The sequence below is a fragment of the Crinia signifera genome, chromosome 3 (genome assembly GCF_055691185.1).
Source record: "Crinia signifera chromosome 3, ASM5569118v1, whole genome shotgun sequence".
NCBI lineage: Eukaryota > Metazoa > Chordata > Amphibia > Anura > Myobatrachidae > Crinia > Crinia signifera.
This window is the reverse complement of record NC_139219.1, coordinates 85,642,381-85,661,535: the sequence shown is the minus strand read 5'-3', so window position 1 is coordinate 85,661,535 and position 19,155 is coordinate 85,642,381. Positions and strand designations below refer to the sequence as shown.

General features: G+C 43.6%; 1 protein-coding gene and 2 pseudogenes across 2 annotated transcripts in view; 2 read left to right on the top strand and 1 right to left on the bottom strand.

The window, feature by feature from the left end:
- Positions 1-18,824, top strand: part of STX11 (syntaxin 11) — a 43,963-nt gene extending 25,139 nt beyond the window's left edge. The window contains exons 1-2 of one of the 2 annotated variants that reach the window (XM_083176142.1): positions 6,591-6,734; positions 17,644-18,824. In XM_083176142.1, the coding sequence (XP_083032268.1) occupies positions 6,695-6,734; positions 17,644-18,506 (903 nt within the window). In that variant the 5' untranslated portion in view covers positions 6,591-6,694 and the 3' untranslated portion in view covers positions 18,507-18,824. Of the gene's footprint in view, positions 1-6,590; positions 6,735-17,643 lie in introns of those variants that run through there. The other variant, XM_083176143.1, reaches the window with a different exon arrangement.
- On the bottom strand, positions 14,389-14,509 carry LOC146065738 (5S ribosomal RNA; annotated as a pseudogene).
- LOC146065727 (5S ribosomal RNA) lies at positions 16,335-16,455 on the top strand (annotated as a pseudogene).
- Positions 18,825-19,155: the final 331 nt, after the last annotated feature.

Below are 19,155 nucleotides of genomic sequence, written 5' to 3'. Positions count from 1 at the left end.
GTCTCAGCCAATGAATGGCTTCCTATGCGTTTGTATGGGCTTTTTTTTTTTTGGAAGTGCTCTGCTGCTGCTCTAGCCACTCGCGCTGCTGCTGCAGCGTCTTCTCCTGCCCGGCTCCCTGGTACTCTGCGCCCCCCCTTGCTCCCGCTGATGGCAGCGGCTTCCTCCTCTGCCCGGCTCCCTGCGCCTGATCCCTCCGCCCGGCTCTGGTAGGTCCCCCGTTGCGGGGGGAGCACGGCTCCGGGCAGCACATAAGATTTAGCAAACCTTATGTGCAGCCCGTCCGACCTCCCGACTCCGATCCGATGCGCACGGGGCCACGCATCGGGTCAGAGGGGATGTCTCCATATGCGATTTGGGACGATTTCACGGCCCGATTCATCCGAATCGGGCAAAATCGTGCCCAAATCGCATAATGTAAGGGGGCCTTAAGATCACCTGGGCTGCCACAGGCTTTAATTGAATAGCCACAGTAGGTCAATGGGCTGTGGTTTTCTAGTCCATATTTTCGTACGTTCTATCACATAATAGCTGAAAGAAATTTGGCACCTGAAGCTAGTGAGTAAATATGTTTGTAATGGTGAATGTAATAATCCTTTATACGTTTATTGTATAGCAGGTCCTATATGGTACATTCAAAAGCAAGGTGCAGTTATGTACAGTCCTGTCAGACAATCTCTCCTGGGATTAACTTTTACAATGAAATTTTCATTACAGAATTTTAGTATTGTTCCCCATAGTGGAGGTTCATTTTCATCTATGATGAAGAACATGTGCACCTGGCTTATTTCCATTTATAACATTCTCTGCATAATTTGTATTTCTTATTCTGGTGTCATTCATACGTGTGTATATTAGCTAAGCAGGTGAAGTAAGCTGCATCCCCTTGTGGCTTTATATTTCTCACCTGGTGCTGAGACTTCTTTCGGCACTTGTTTAGTTTCACGGCTGTAGATAAATCGCATGCGATTTGATGCAATTTTGTACCTGTTCATAACCCCACTATCCACTACGCATGGAGTTGATTTTATATAGTGTGGCGAGAGCAGCGGATTACTTTACATGTATTCCGAGTCCCCTTGCGGGGCTCGGCACGTATTCCGCCTCCCCTCGCGGTGCTTGCTACGATCGCCATGCTTCGGGCTCGCTGCGCTCGCCACACTATAGGATCAACTCCATGCTTAGTGGGGTTATGAACAGGTACAAAATCGCATCCGATCGCATGGCATGCGATATATCTGCCGCCGTGAAACTAAAAAAGTGCCCTTCTTTCTTTAGTAAGCAAAAATATTTCAGGTATTTGTAACTACTTTTTGTTTTTGGTGGGTGGATTCCTTTGCTATTCGACTAATAGAGGGTACACACGGTGAAATATGCACTATTTTTCTATACGTTTTTTTGCTTATAGAAGCAGATTCGATCCCAATGTGCGCTCCCTTATAGTGTAAATCGAATAGAAAAATAGTCTTGTCAGGCAAGTCTATATAGTACAGATCTGTACTATATTGTCAAATCTAATGCATTTTGTGTTCCATTCAATTCGTTCCCAATTGAATCAGGATCAAATTGCACTGTGTGTACCCACTATTAGATTGGATTGCTATGCAATCCAATCTAACTCATGTGCTAGTTACATACAATTCATACTATCTACATTAAATCTGCACTATATAGTCATTGCTGCACTGTCTATTTGGCTTTTTGATTTCACCTTAACGGGAGTACGCATCAGCATCGAATCGGGATAGAAAGGTTAAAAAACATGTTCTATCCCCACTCGATGTACTGTATATGCGATCCCGACTATATGATTTCTTTTGACTATAAGCCAAGCTTTTTACATCTGCCCATTAGACTTTATTCCTGCTCTATGCAGGGCATACATTATGGGATGCGGTTGGCAGGTCGACATAAATAAGGTTGACAGTAGGTCGACACTTGAAAAAGGTGGACATTCCTTAGTTCAACATGGTCAAAAGGTTGACACAAGCACTAGGTTGACATGGGCTTTCCACTTTTTCCGTCCAAGTCGACATAGAGTTAGATTCTAATAGTGTTCCAAACGTAGCACAGCACCATAAAAGAGTTAAAAACTGTGTATCAACCTTTTCCATGTTGACTTATTGCTTGTGTCTGCCTTTTGACCATGTCAACCTTTTTCAGGTGATGAACAATAGTGGTCGACCCTGTGACCCAAAGCCTACATTATGCATTTATCTGCCCAATCCCCTGATAATTGGCAGATTGAGCTGATAATCACCTGGCCTCTATCTGATCAGCAATGATTGTCCAGCATACAGGGCTGGAGTCATGGGGTGCACACCGGTAATGAGGTGCGACCCTGCGGAGACCTTTCAGTAGTACTGCATACAAAGACGAGGTTGCAGGTGCACAATTCAAACTCCCAAGGATATACCTAAAACCTGGACCGTTGGGGTGCCTTGAGGACCGCGTTTGGGAACCTCTGGCCTAGTGTATATGGGGCAGTGATGGGTGCTCCAGGGGGCGGATGGCTTTCCATAATGTCCTGCTATGGAAATTCGTCCACCCCCAGGAAAATCGCTTATGCTGCTTTCGCACCGCAAAACCTGCTTAGACCAGGTATTTAAAACGTTTTTTTAAACGGGTCAGAGCATGTTTAACCCCTTTCACACCGCATGTAAATACCTGGTCTAAAGCAGGTTTGCGGTGTGAAAGTCTGCAAACCTTTTAACCGGGAAGGGTGAGAACCACTGCTGCTCCTTCTGCTGGTCTGGTGCTGGTGAGGGGGACAGAACAGCGAACCCCGCAGAATATGCTCTGTGTCAGGCAGGAATCGGGCGGGCGCCGGTGCTGAGGAAAGGGGGCTGCGAGAGCCGGGAGCCGGAAAGCGTGTGGGCCGACACTCCGCCTCACACTCCTTGTCGTGATCTCCCCCCTCGGCCTAAACTTTGCCTTGTTTCCCCCTCCTATCCCGGCTCCTGCCAGCACCTGCTGTGCGGTCCATGAGCGGGATCGGGGCCACAGCCGGCTCCCTCCTCTCCTCAGAGCTGAGGAGCAGGAGGCCACCTCCCCCTCAGCTGGAGCCACCAGCCTCCTGCAGCATCAACTCCCACCAGTGCTCCCTGCAGACTGACCCCACCAGCCAGGTATCTGAGGACACCCGGGGCTGCTCTGTCACCTGCAGCCGCATTGTACGATGGTAAAAGCGGAGCCTGACCACCGGAGGAAGGGGCTGGCGTTCCTGGATGAGCTGCGGCAGTTCCATGGGAGCAGAAGGTGAGAGTGCTGCAGGGGGAGATGGACCTCGCCGTCCTATGTATGTGTGGAGGGAGATCCCGCACCTGCACGGGGCATAGCCGGGGTGGGGGTCCGTGCATATCTAATGACAGCAGTGCTCGTTAAATATTCACTGCACTGTGTCATTAGATATGCACAGAGCGGACCACTATTGGCTGGGTCCTAAATACCGTTTCAGACCCGTTCAGACATCAAAAAAAAAAAAACGGGTCTGAACCCTGCTTTTTTACCTTTTCCAAAAAAAAAAACGTTTTTTTTGGAAACTGTAAAATCAGCACATATTACCGTTTTAAAACGGTTAAAAATCAGCAAAATACCGTTTCATAAGTGCGGTCTGAAAGGGGCATTAGTGTGTTTGGACCTTTAGGCCCACAGTTTACAAAGTTACTCTGCATAATTTGTAGGTAGGGACAAGTGTTCCGCTTTTAGAAATCCGAACATCTCCGATCCGAGTTGGGTGCTGAGCACTGTTCAGATATTCCAGCCAGACTTCGGATCTCAGAATGAGGCAAAACACCATCCCTTCATCAGATTTTCGCGAGATCCGGACTCAATATTAGTCCCCGTTACCCACCCCCATTTTCACTCCAGCATTGGAGAAGGTAGTGGGAGGAAGGGTCTCCGTGTCTCTGGTGTCTGTTGTGCGCTTGGGGTGGTGACCTGTTAAGTAGTGGTGTCCAGTGCTTCCTTAAGTCGTGGTGCTGCTGTATAAGTCCTGTGCTGCGTAGTACTGGTGTCCTGTGCTGCCCTAAGTCCGTTGGTACTGCTGCATAAGTCAAGTCCTGTGTCATAAGTGTGGGTGGAAAGGCCCAAGGACAAATCCATCTTGCACCTCTTCTATTTTTGGTACTTGTTTAGTTTCACGGCAGCAGCGGCTGTGCGTCTGGGTCCCCTTGCGGGGCTCGCTTCACTCGCCCACGCTGCGGGCTCGGTGGCTCGCTGCGCTCGCCACGCTATCTAAAATTAACTCTATGCCAACGTGGATAGTAGGGGTATGAACTATCTTCATTGGCATAGAGTTAATTTACCTTATTTTTGATAGTTTAGTGAGCGCAGCAGCTGGAAGTTCACGGCGGCCATACTGCCGCCGTGAAACTAAACAAGTACCTTTCTTTTTTTCCCGTTGCATTATGTGCTCTTTGGGGCCTAGTTTTTCAAACTGCCATCCTGTCTGCCACTCCTAGATGGGCCATGTGTTTGTGCTTAGCATAGTTATCCAGCTACCTCAGTGCAACCTCTTGGCCTAAAAACAATATTGTGAGGTGTTCAAAATAGACTGGAATTGAGTGGGGTACTTGTTTCCTAGCACGGCCACAATCGCGGGCATCGGGTGTAATTTTTAGTGGTCTGCGACGCGACCGACGCGATGCCCCCGATTTTCCCATTGAAATGCATTGAAAAAAGTCAAAATCGCGTCGGTCACGTCGTATGCGGCTAAAAAAGGCTTAAATGGTCCAGACGCGATGCCCCCGATTTCCCATAGGAAACAATGTTAAATGCCTCAATTTACCCGCGATGCCCCCGATTTCCCATAGGAAACAATGTTAAATGCCTCAATTTCACCAAATCATCATAGGGAACAATGGTAAATGGGCCAGAAACCCCCCCAAAAAACACCCCTGAACAGTGAAATGTCCCCACAAAAGTAGTTTACGCCACCCCACGATCAACGCGAACCCGAAGCGTGGCGAGCGGCGGCGGTACGCGTCCTCCGACCTTTTCATACGCCCACTATCCACGTCGGCGTGGAGTTGAGAATAGAATAGTGTGGCGAGCGCAGTGAGCCACCGAGCCCGAAGCGTGGCGAGCGCAGCGGATACCTTCACAGGTAAACGCGTCCCTTCGCGGGCTTCACAGGTATCCGCGTCCCCTCGCGGGGCACGGTGGCTCGCTGCGCTCGCCACACTATTCTATTCTCAATTCCACGCCGACGTGGATAGTGGGGGTATGAAAAGGTCGGAGGACGCGTACCGCCGCCCCTCGCGGGCTCGCTGCGCTCACCACGCTTCGTGTTCGCGTTGATCGTGGGGTGGCGTAAACTACTTTTGGGGGGATATTTCACTGTTCAGGGGTGTTTTTGGGGGTTTCTGGCCCATTTACCATTGTTCCCTATGATGATTTGGGTAAATTGAGCCATTTAACATTGTTTCCTATGGGAAATCGGGGGCATCGCGGTTAATTGAGGCATTTAACATTGTTCCCTATGGGAAATCGCGGGCATCGCGTCGGTACCATCGCACCAGATTTTTTAGTGTATGCGATGGCCGCGATGCCCCCGATTTTTACTCACGATGCCCACGATCATGATCGTTGTGGCCGTGCTAGGAAACAAGTACCTTGAGTGGAAAGTAATGTTTTTGAGGTCAATAATAGCGTCTGAGCAAAAAAAAATTAAAAAATTCTGCAGTTTTTGTTTTCTAAAAACAAAACAAAAAATACAGGTCAAAAACACAAAACCCGAAAGGGTAGTTTTGGCAAAACAAATCCGGATCTAAAACACTAAAGGGGCATACACACGTAGAGATCTGTGCTAAGCTATTTTGCAAAGCAATTTTGCTGGTGTCAAGATCTCCCATGGGGAGCACATACACATGCAGAGATTTGTGCTAAGTGATTTTGCTAAGCGATTTTTCTAAGCAAAAAAAGTCAGGGTAATGGTTCAGAATGGGAGATTGTGATCAGTATCTCACATTCTGCACACACAGAGAGATTTGCAGTCATTTGCTAAGCAATTTGACTAGATTTTGACTGCATGCACGGACTTACTTAGCAAGAGATATTTAATCTCTCGGGGCATACACACGGAGAGATCTGTGCTTACTTTCTAAGCAATCTAGTCAGATTGCTTAGAAAATAGCAAAAATTTGCTCCGTGTGTACACCCCTTAAGAAAGATCCAGATCCAAAACACGAAAAATGGCCAGTGCGCATGCCTAATAATTTGTACATTTATGGAAAGATTTGTTTCTAAATGCAATTGACCATATTATGGGAGTAGTGTAGTTTCTAGCCTCCCCTGCAGGTTAAGTGTCCAGAGAAATTAGCCCATTGGCTCAACAGATGTTTTGCCTGAGATGGGCTTTTAGTATCTCTTAGTAAGGGTCACCCTGTTTGAATGGGAAGTTGTGTTTTGAGATATTTTTTAAGAAGTCTTTTAAAAAGAAAGCAGAAGTAAAGTCTATTTCTATTTTTCTTATCAAACATCCTCTTTTTCCTGTTGCTAAACAGGTTCATTATCAGACTGAGTGGTCACAGCACACTGCTCTCTCCACAAGCCAGCCCACAACTGTGTTGTCACCGCTTGCTGCCTCTTTAGAGAAGCAATGGTCTGTGCTTGCACCAATTTGTCACTGTGCTTCACCCATTGTACACTAAATAATCTCATTTGTTTGATGGTGGCAATATAAAGAGCTATTATGATGGAGGATACAAGGAGTGACCAGATAGAAAATACAGGTCAGTGTTACTTGTTTTTCTGTGCCTTTATACTGTACAGATTGCTTCCAATAGGAAATGGTGTTTTTGAATTACTGAAATATTTATTTTTTAATATATATTTATACTGAATATCTTCGACAGGCTCATACAGATAGTGGTAGATGCTCTTCGACAGGCTATTCAATTAGCCCTGAAGCAGACATTTTTGTCTGGGATTCTTTTCACTGTCTGAGATAGGCAAAAACCAACCCAGGTTTTGTGACTGCAGTTGTCAAAACACACAGGTCCAAGAACTATGTAATTCTATGGGCAGTATTCAATTGTTTTTTCACCAGCATTTCAGCTCGCTATCCATGAAATGTACAAAATGTACAAATTGAGGCGAAACCCGACCATAATGATCAATTGAATATTGCTGCATGAACTTGATCGGCCGAGATATAACAATTGAATACCTCCCCTATGGGCATTATTCTAGTTCACTCTTTCTGACAAAATCCTTCTTATATGGACAAAACCATGTGCACTGCAGAGGGGCAGATGTAACTTGTGCAGAGAGAATTAGATTTGGGTGGGGTTTTACTTCAAAGTGAGATCTATATTGCAGTGTAAAAATTAAACAGCCAGTATTTACCCTGCACAGAAACAAAATAACTCACCCAAATCTAATTCTCTCTGCACATTTTATATCTGCCCCCCTGCAATGCACATGGTTTTGTCCATCTAAGAAGGATTTTGTCAGTGAACTAGAATAAGGCCCTATATGTGTTCGCCTGAACATAGACAAGTGTTTTGGGAGAAAAAAAACAGGTTTTAATTAAATAGACAAAGCATAAATTGTTTCTCAGCTACATGAATTGCGTGTTGCTTAATCTTGTCTGCTTCAACACTCTTGGTACCCAGGTCAAATTCTGCCCACTGCAACACTGCTGGGTACACATTGGGCGATACATTGTTAACAATGTGGAAAATATCTTTAACCATAGTGCAAATTTTCTAGTGTGCACATTAATGTAGTCAACGATGCGCGCTTCCCATTGTCTGGACATGCAGCTCAAGTTTTCCAGGTCTTCACACAGAATCACAGATTAAATGATTAGCTCCGCCTGTGATCTTTTAAAATGTGTCATTGAATAATGAGTGCACCTGTGCACCTACCAGGAGACCTGGAAAACATGCACTGTTGGGGGTCCTTGAGGACCGAGGTTGAGAACCCCCTCATCTAGTCAATGATACATGTACAGAATGGGGTCCCAGTGACATCACTGAACAATTTCGTAATCTATATTAGCCAGTGTGTATAGTTAACAACAATATTTTTCTAGTCAACAATATTGGCGGTGCTGGGAATCGCCCAGTGTGCAACATGGTCGATGAGGTAGAAAAAAAGACATGACATTAGTCCATCAAGTTCAACCTATATTTATCTCTTGTAGTCTAAATGACCCGGATGAGGTTACTACCTATCTATAATAAACCAGAATCCCTGATAACCCAAAATAGTTGTCCAATTTATAATTAATTCTAACCAAGGATAATGTGACTTACTCTTAAAACTCTTTAAATGTATCAATTGAGTCTGCCATCATAACCTTCTTCGGCAGAGCATTTCATGTCCTAACTGCTCTTACTGTAAAGAAACCCTTCCTTCGCTAGGTAAGAATCTTTCTTTTCTATAACATTAGCAGCCTAATGTTCTTGGATATCTGGCAATCCATATATGCTCTCCTGAATGAGCTTTATCTTAACAGCATATGACCATTAATATCCTTCTACAATATGATTGTGTTTCCTTAAGTATCTGGAAATTACATAGGAATGTTCCAGTGATACATTTTGTATCTGCCGCAAACATGGCATCCTTTCTACTTCTCTATAACCCTCAGCATACTTAGAAAGGTGTAACCTAACGATGGGAATGAAAAACATTGATGAGGAGTATGGCCCTGATTCAGATCTGATTGCCTCACAAATTTGTTCTCACAATGGGAATGTGCACTGCAGGTGGGGCAGAGAGAATTAGATTTGGGTGGGGTGTGTTGAAACTGAAATCTATATGGCAGTGTAAAAATAATGCAGCCAGTATATACCCTGCACAGAAACAAAATAACTCGCACAAATCTGACTCTCTTTGCACATGTTACATCTTCCCCACCTGCAGTGCACAAGGTTTTGCCCATTTTGAGAACAAATTTGTACTGCGTTCAGATCTGAATAAGGGCCTATGTTGGGCTGCATTCAAGAGATGCGTGAGGAGTACTTTTGGTCTAAAGAAGTTTTGTTTGTATTGGTAGATCACATTTATGTTCAAATTAGCCCTCCGCCTACCATTGTGTATATTAACTGTGTCAACGACCATATTCTCTTCAAAAATAAATTGTGGGTATTTCCATCAACTTGTAATAATGAAAACTTCTATACAAATAGTTTATATTTGGGGAAGGACAAAAATTAGGTTGTTTTAATTGTGGATGGCTTGTAGGCGGAAGCACACAAAATAACTGGTCATGGGGAAATCATAAAATGTTATATTTTGAAAGGCTGAAACTAGTTTGGGACAAATTTGGAAGTGACATTCAACTGTGTCCTGCAATACTTGTCCTCTCATTTACTGACCAATCGCAAATTGTCACTTTCCACACAAGAAATGTATATATAATTCCAGGGTCTGTCAAAAATGAACATGCAGAATTCTAACTGAATTCATAACCTATGCTAATGTTATCCAATGAGAAAAAAAAACCTCCTGCAATCCATCTAATCACAGCTCATTCATGTACCATATAGTATACATTGTATATATTCAAATAAATACTTGGCTATAACTTGACATCCCATTGTTAAAAGGGCAACAAAGTGAAACAGAATTAATACAATATGCTCAGGGATAGTCGGGCATGTTAAGTTGGGTGTGGTATGCTGGGCTGACTGTCAGTATACAGACATTAGAATCCTGCTGTTATCATGTAGCCTTACAATAGACAATTATATGGCCCAGAATGGGTACTGTTATCATGCAGTGTAGGACTTCCGGTATCAGAGAAGCCTTGACGAGGCCCGGAAGCTTATCATATCTTTTGCAAAATATATGTAACTAAGATCTCTGAATGACCCTCTATTATGTTGGTTTTTCAAATCTTATTACTAATGCCCTTTGGTGTGCTGGGGGTTAAAGCCCCCTCCCTTGCAGCACCTGGAGAGTATTACTACTTTGATTGAGCAGCTCTCACCACTGTTTGTTTAGACATTAGAATCCTGACTGCTGGTACTCCGTCAAGGGAGTGAGCGCAACAAAGCCCCTTGCAGGCTCGGTGCTCTCCCCACGATGCAGGTTCGGTGGACAAGGGAGAATAGCTCATCAGTCAGGATCCAAACTGTTGGGCCTATTACAGTCGGTATACTGACCTGGGAAAAAAAGAAATGATCTTCTCTTTGTATAGCCGCATACATATTATCTTATAAAGTCCGCTAACGGAATAGTCATAGTGCATACACATTAAGGGCTCAATTCCCATTTGCAGCCCTGATGATTATCGAATGACAGCGCACACTTCATAGTGCGTATGCGCAAGGCCATCCTGCGATGAAAGCCACCGACTGCTTCTCATCGCTGGCCATACACATGATTATTGGCAGCCTGCCTGTGTTTGGGGTTGGCACCTGGCCGTTTTCTGGGAGTGTTTAAAAGGCAGAAGGACCCCGGCAATGCAAGGGAGGACCTCTGATGTCCGCTTCGGCCCCGGATCAAAACCTCTTCATTGCAGAGCAGGGTTTGGCTAGCGGCTGCTGCACACACGGGGGAAATCCATTAGCGGGTGAGTGAATGTGAATGGATTTCCCGCTATTTGCATCGCTGTGATCAAATTCCCAGCGATATGCTCGGGCAGGGCAGTGTTTATCTGATCGCCGGGCCCCTGAAAATTTGCAGCCCAGCAATCAGATCTGAATTAGGCCCTAAAGCCCCATACACGCTAGAATAATAGGGGCACCATCAATATAGTAAATATACACCATAGGGGGTGCCACTGGTCAAACAATATGGAGTGTACACACTGAATGATATCGGTAAATGATTGATATAGTTTGGTGATGTTACCGGTACCCACTGAACATGCAGCCAAAGTTGCGGTGTATGTTCAGCAGACGTGGGGGGTCCTTAACAATGCTCAGGAGCGTGCATCATTAAGTGTACACACTAACCTTTTTTTTTTTTCAAGTTACTGCTCAAAAGGGCTCTTCATTTCTCATCTAGTGTATATGAGGCTTGAACGGTTTAAGAATATAAAGATAAATGGTTTGCTTTATAGTGCATACACACAATTTCAAAAGATAAAGTGTTTGCTTTACCACAGAGCATCACGTTTTATGAAATCTTTATCGTATCTATAGTAATAAATTACAGGCAAAATTTGACTGCATGTATAGATAAGAAATGGGGTCTATAATGACTCCCAGGAGTGCGCATGGCTATCATTCTCGTTAATACAAAATGAACGATATGCACAATTATTGCTAATGATAGACATGCATATTGTCTGCCTTTATCGCATATTTGATTCTTTCTGAGCAGAGCGAAGCACATATTCATCTAAATACATGCTCTTTAGATGACAACAGACTTAGGGGGTTATTCAACACCACAGCAGTGGTCATTCGCTGCTTACTGAGCGGCTTAACGTTGCCTTACCGAATGCCTGCCCACCACCGAATCCCATCGGTACCATGTGAGGGAATGTGTTCTTCCTACTAGATTGTAAGCTCCTCCGAGCAGGGCCCTCTTCCATCCTGTTGTCAAAGCCCACTTCTCTTCACATGTCACTCACAGCTCTCCTACACTCAAACACTCAGTGACCATCTTTGTCTGCATACTCATCTCAATCATTGGCCTCAAGCCTATAGTTGTATGTTGATTGAGTCCTCACTACTTACATTTAAGCTGTAATGTGTATTGATCTGTGGCGCTCTTTATTTGTACTCTATTTTTGTTATTTATTCAATGTTATGCCAAGTTTTGTCTCCCTGTATTGTTCCTTTGTACGGCGCTGCAAAGCACTTGTGGCACCTTATAAATAAAAGTATAATAATAATAATGTATATAGTGTACTTTTAAAGGCCCAATCACCAGATCGTCATGTATGTGACGTGTATTTAATAAATATTGATAGAAAACGAAATCATGCTACCTGCTTTTGTCTTGTACATTCTCAAGTCATTACAATGTTATTATTACAATTACAAGTGGCTTGCTGCACCATACATAGGACACAATACAGGCTACACAGAACTAAACATAACAGTAGCTGAAAAACTAAAACAGATAACAGGTAACAATTCGCAGCACAATTCTTAGCACACAATGATACAGCTGAGATGTAGGGAAGCAAAGGAGTGGTCCGCATACTACCAGGGGCAGGTTGTCATAGAGATGAATGATCACAAGTGAGAAGAGATGTAGGTATAGATGGTAGCTGAATAGGAGAGCTGTAATTAAAGTGTGAGAGAAGAGGGCCCTGCTCCAAGGAGCTTAAATATCACAAGTCATTATGTTCTAGAGGACCGCATGGGATAAATTCAGTTAAACTATTTCGGCGATGGCACCCTGTATAGTCCCGACAATGTGCATTTTACTTTGCTGCTCCATAGCAGTACTTACTAAAATACAAACGGTATTTAATTGCACATCAATGAGTAGGAGCAGTGTGCTTCGGCTGTCGCACTTTTTGTACTTGTGCTGACACTCATACAAGATCTACAAATGTGGTTGTATCTTTTTATCGGATAACTTTATGCAGTGTAGGCCTTTCTGTAATTCCTCTATAGCCACAGTCATTTACTATTGAGTTTTTGGTTGACACATGCTAATGTGAAAGGTTCCAGGGTATTCTAGTGATCACACTTAGGTATTTCGGTCACTGCCATGGTTTCGTTTCTTTTCTCTGCTTTATCTGACCTTAAGTATATAAGGATGGTGGGGACCGTGCAATATTGAGATGGTTTGCCACGTTAACATCTGTACTGTTGCAACTTCCTTGAAGTTTGCGGTAGGAAGTAATGACCAGCTTTATCTAAAACAGAAGAGTGATGATCTTAGGTATTACATAATGCCATTAGAATGTGTGAGCTTCTAATGAGACTTTTTGTTTATTTCCCTAGAACTATTCCATACAAAACCCCTCATTACTACAACAGATGTTTAGCAGTTTATTTATCTGTTATATATTATAGATAGCTTAAAAATACAAATGTTTTTGGGATCTCAGGAGTCCTTATTAATATGACATGTGATTGCAAGTAACTGACGTTACACAAGTACACAACTGGCCACACCTTCAGGGCAATAGGCACTAGTGCTTTCATAGCACTGCACTCTAGAGCGTTATTTCCTGTGCGTTATGATCAGTTTCCAGCACATAATGAGACTGATCTGAAGGGGGATACGGTCATTGGGTGTACAACAAAGTTGGTCGACAATCATTAGGTCAACATGGTTCTAGGTCGACATGTCATTAGGTTGACACAAGCGTTAGGTCGACAGGGTCTATGTCAAAAAGTTCAACGTTTTCACTGTTTTTTGAGAGACATGAGCCGACAGGCGGCATTTCATGCCCTACCATCCACTAGGGTGTTGCGGGAGAATAAAATAGTGTGCCGAGCGCAGCGAGAGATGCGGTGCACTGGAAACTATGTCCATGTGGACTGTGTCGACATTCGGGTAAAAAAAACAGTGAAAAATTCCATGTCAACCGTTTGAATGTAGACCAACCCCCTGAAGGAGTGCCAGGAGTCAGAGCATGGCTGCTGCAAAGTTGTGTGTGTGACATTATTGCTAGTTTTGTATTCACAATGATGTAAGTTAACCAACAGCAGCACATACTTAAACACAATGGTAAACACTTTACAATACCTCCCAACTGTTCCGCTGTGGGGGCAATTGGGAGACCCCCTGTTATTCACTGCTATGCGCATCTGCTCAGCATCTAATCACAGGAGACCATGGGGCTGGGAGAAACTCAGAGCACTGGTCATGTCCCCACAGTGAAGGGTAAGGGTATGACTCAGGAATGTGGGGTAAGGTTTGGAGCCGCACTGACATAGAATGATTAGTTATGAGTTCATTTAGGTGACCAACATGAGGACTATATTATTCAAATTTTGATAGTCATTGATTGGTGGTGCGCCCACGATTTCAGTATAACAACTGAGTGTGGGTTTTTGTTTGCTCAAGGGAGGGCAAACGTAAGACAGAAAAAGAGCTTTGTGGGCGCACTCTTGTATTTGTAGATATGGAATTAATTTAAAACTTCACATTTATTTCGATCTTTTAATATAGAGTAACCAAGGTTAACAATAATAGGAAAGAGAGTATAAGGAGTTAGAAAAGGGTACCAATAGTATAAAAAATATGAAAAATATAATATAATATGTAAAATGTTGTTTGATGGCACTTTTTACTTTTCACACTTTACTCTCCATTCGGCGCATTACGTCCTTATCATCATTGACATGTGGACAATGTGATTGTGGGCGAAAGTGAATGGTTTTAATCGCCTACAGGTTCGGATCACCCGTAGGGATATAGATTACCCCAGCAACAGTATGTTGGTATTATCACAGCTTGTATTGCTCATGCAGTAGGCGTGTCCAGTGCAATTATCTTAGGGATACCTCTGTATTAATACCACACCAGATGTTCTTCAGGGGTCCCCCACAAGAATACTATTCTGGCCCGTCACTGCTTAGCTTCCAAGTTCGGGAAGTGTTTGGGCAGTTCCAGTGGAGGTATGGTGGTATTTTCTGAGGTTTTTCTTTCCCAAAATAGAAATTGCCTGGTTGACTGCGGATTAGAGCATTGATAGCTGACTGGATACCAAAATTGTGTGGCCACCAAGGGACTTGCAGCTAAATATGTATCTCTTCAAAATTGCTGCAAGAATGACATTACATAGGGAAAAAAGAGAAACATACGGAGGGGAGGGGATGGGGGGAGAGAGATGGGAAGGGAGAGGTGGAGAGGGTAAGTAGTAGCAATTTGTGATAGATAAGGCAGAATTGCCTAATTAGTATAGATGATATTTAAGTATAGCTGCTAATCAGGTATGCAGAGTTCTGGTAAACAAGGGGTTAAATACCTAGGTGCAGGGTATGACCTGCCTGCTTATTTCTGGTGGTCAATTCCTCTTAGCAAAAAAAGGGGGAGGTTTATCCAGTATCCACAGTTAGATATTAACACACTGCTGTCCCACAAAGTATCTCAGGTCAGACAAGGGGTTAAATACCTCAGTGCCAGATATAGCCTGCCTGCTTATTTCTGAAGGTCAATTGTAGTTTGCTGAATTGGGTTATCCTGTATCCACAGTCAAAATATTGCAACACAGCTGCCCCTCCAAGTAGCTCAGCTCCGATGCTGGCCACTGCAGGAACGTGCTAACAGTAATTTAGACACTGGTTACTAAGTATACATGTGCGATAGTAGCAGTTCCTTTAAGTAAACGAAGGTGTCACTCCTCTGCCAGACGCAGATGGAGGACACGGGTACCTGGAACGCCGCCGGGCGTCAGAACTTGAAGTCCGGGCAGGTCTGAGGTACGGCTGGTTGGGGGTCGCAGTGTGGAAGGTCTCCGTGTGGGTAACGCCGCTGCTGCTGTCACTGGGGTGTCAGTTTAGACACGTGTTTCGCCGGGATCGGCTTCGTCAGTATGCGCCAAGATGGCGCATACTGACTAAGCCGATCCCGGCGAAACACGTGTCTAAACTGACACCCCAGCGACAGCAGCAGCGGCGTTACCCACACGGAGACCTTCCACACTGCGACCCCCAACCAGCCGTACCTCAGACCTGCCCGGACTTCAAGTTCTGACGCCCGGCGGCGTTCCAGGTACCCGTGTCCTCCATCTGCGTCTGGCAGAGGAGTGACACCTTCGTTTACTTAAAGGAACTGCTACTATCGCACATGTATACTTAGTAACCAGTGTCTAAATTACTGTTAGCAAGTTCCTGCAGTGGCCAGCATCGGAGCTGAGCTACTTGGAGGGGCAGCTGTGTTGCAATATTTTGACTGTGGATACAGGATAACCCAATTCAGCAAACTACAATTGACCTTCAGAAATAAGCAGGCAGGCTATATCTGGCACTGAGGTATTTAACCCCTTGTCTGACCTGAGATACTTTGTGGGACAGCAGTGTGTTAATATCTAACTGTGGATACTGGATAAACCTCCCCCTTTTTTTGCTAAGAGGAATTGACCACCAGAAATAAGCAGGCAGGTCATACCCTGCACCTAGGTATTTAACCCCTTGTTTACCAGAACTCTGCATACCTGATTAGCAGCTATACTTAAATATCATCTATACTAATTAGGCAATTCTGCCTTATCTATCACAAATTGCTACTACTTACCCTCTCCGCCTCTCCCTTCCCATCTCTCTCCCCCCATCCCCTCCCCTCCGTATGTTTCTCTTTTTTCCCTATGTAATGTCATTCTTGCAGCAATTTTGAAGAGATACATATTTAGCTGCAAGTCCCTTGGTGGCCACACAATTTTGGTATCCAGTCAGCTATCAATGCTCTAATCCGCAGTCAACCAGGCAATTTCTATTTTGGGAAAGAAAAACCTCAGAAAATACCACCATACCTCCACTGGAACTGCCCAAACACTTCCCGAACTTGGAAGCTAAGCAGTGACGGGCCAGAATAGTATTCTTGTGGGGGACCCCTGAAGAACATCTGGTGTGGTATTAATACAGAGGTATCCCTAAGATAATTGCACTGGACACGCCTACTGCATGAGCAATACAAGCTGTGATAATACCAACATACTGTTGCTGGGGTAATCTATATCCCTACGGGTGATCCGAACCTGTAGGTGATTAAAACCATTCACTTTCGCCCACAATCACATTGTCCACATGTCAATGATGATAAGGACGTAATGCGCCGAATGGAGAGTAAAGTGTGAAAAATAAAAAGTGCCATCACACAACATTTTACATATTATATTATATTTTTCATATTTTTTATACTATTGGTACCCTTTTCTAACTCCTTATACTCTCTTTCCTATTATTGTTAACCTTGGTTACTCTATATTAAAAGATCGAAATAAATGTGAAGTTTTAAATTAATTCCATATCTACAAATACAAGAGTGCGCCCACAAAGCTCTTTTTCTGTCTTACGTTTGCCCTCCCTTGAGCAAACAAAAACCCACACTAAGGGTATGACTCGTAAGGGAGGTATTTTAGCTAGAACGTGTCCCCTTTCTGGCACCAGTGTGGCTTTGCCACGCAGGAGTCCAGATTCAGGAACACTGCATGTTGGGAGGTATCATTTACACTCACTGCTGCTGTAGAAGACTTGGTACCAGAGCTGGATAATGAAGACCTTGCTTCACAAGATGAGTAATTACTGTCTAATTAAACTAAATGAAAACTTAAACATGGGGGGCGTCCCCATGGAAAACACTGGTCGTTCCCATGGGTGGGTGGGCAACTGACGTCTTTGTCCCGGCGCTCCCTAATAAGGCAGTTGAGACTGACTTTTTTTATTTATCGGAAGCAGGAGAAATCAATTGATGGTCGGGGACCATTGAATGACTTCTGCTAGTGGCTCATGCGAGGGGATTCAGCGGTGGGGTGGGGGGTGGTGGTGTCTCAGGTACTCCATAAGCTATGATGTTCGCAGCTTACCAAGCAAACCTGAATCAGAGCCAAAATACCACCTTCTGCATAATGTAAGGATCTTAGAATGGCAACATAATTTTCTGCAATATATAATTCATAAAATGTGGCTTTGTTTTTGTTTTTTTAATGGTTCTCATCCTACTGTTAGGGAGTTTTAAAATAATTGAAATACTAAGTGCTTAGGTTGAAGAAAGAAATTTCTGGTATTGACCTAATATATTTACACTTTTTAATATTTTGTTTTCTAGTAATCATGAAGGACCGCCTCAGTGAGCTGCTTGAGTACGCAAAACTTCACAGTCAGTATGTTGAGAATAATGAAGATGACTTGTCACAAGGCCTTGCAATGTTTGAGACCGACCACTCCCTGGAAGTATTATACCGGGAAATACAATTCATTCGGACTGAAAACCACTTGTTGAAGGTTGATGTGAAGCGTTTGGGGAAGCAGACCACGCGCTTTCTTACTTCAATGCGTCGCCTCAGCAGCATCAAAAGAGATTCCAACAGTATAGCAAAAGACATTAAGCTGCGAGGTGAAGGCATCCACAGGAGGCTCCAGAGCCTGAAAAACCTTAGTGAAGATGCAGAGAGCAAACATGGGGAAAGTTCAGTTTTTGCACGTGTGTCCAAAGCTCAGTATATGACTCTTACACGTGCTTTCCAAAAAGCCATGGTTGAATACAATGAGGCTGAAATGGTTCAGCGGGAGAACTGCAAAATCCGTATCCAGCGTCAACTTGAGATAATGGGAAAAGATATATCCGGAAACCAGATAGAAGACATGATAGAAGGAGGGAAGTGGGATGTCTTCTCTGAAAATCTACTTGCTGACGTCAAGGTGGCCCGTTCAGCACTGAATGAAATCGAAACACGGCACAAAGAGCTACTTAAGCTGGAGACGCGAATAAAAGAGGTCCATGATCTCTTCTTACAGATGGCTTTGTTGGTTGAAGAGCAGGCTGAAACGCTGAATGTTGTTGAATTAAATATGGAAAAAGTTAAAGATTATGTTGGGTCAGCAAAAGCTCAAGTAAAACAAGCAGTAGAATATAAGCGGCAGAATCCGTGCCGCAAGATGTGCTGCTGTTGCTTTCCTTGCTGCAACTAATGCGCAAAGCTGCCTACATGCAGAATTCTTGCTGTACACAAGGAGCACATGAACAAAATACCGTATTAAACAGATGGGGGGTGCCTTATTGCCACTTAGTTTGTTCTTGTGTTTAGACGTTCTTGTTAATCACCTACACTTTTTTTTAAAGTGTTATTTTTGTGTGTATATTGGTAAATGAAAACTTGGCATAAAACCGCAAAGATACTCCCATTTCTGCGTACATGAGACAATCCATTTTAGATACGTTTTTTTTTTGTTTCTTTAGAGTTTTTAATGACCAGGTCTTAATAAAAAGGTATATACAGTACCATGAAAAATACATATTTTATTCTTCCATTGACCCTAAATGCACAGTCACCAGAATCTAAACAAGATACGTAGGATGGTTGAGATTTGCATGCATTGTTTGGTTTGTGTATTAGTACCTGAACTGTTTTCAGTGTATTTTCATGTAATGGGCACATAGTAGATGTACTTGATTTAGCAGTGTAGAGTATACATAGTTTTGAGAATGCGAAAAATAAACAGCAGGTTGGTCATTTATCAAGATTGTAATGTTAAAGAAACCAGAAACTCTTAAAACTGCACTTTATGGTCAATAGCTGTTTTTTTTAGAAGAGGAAAATATATTTATAGATGTAAGGTA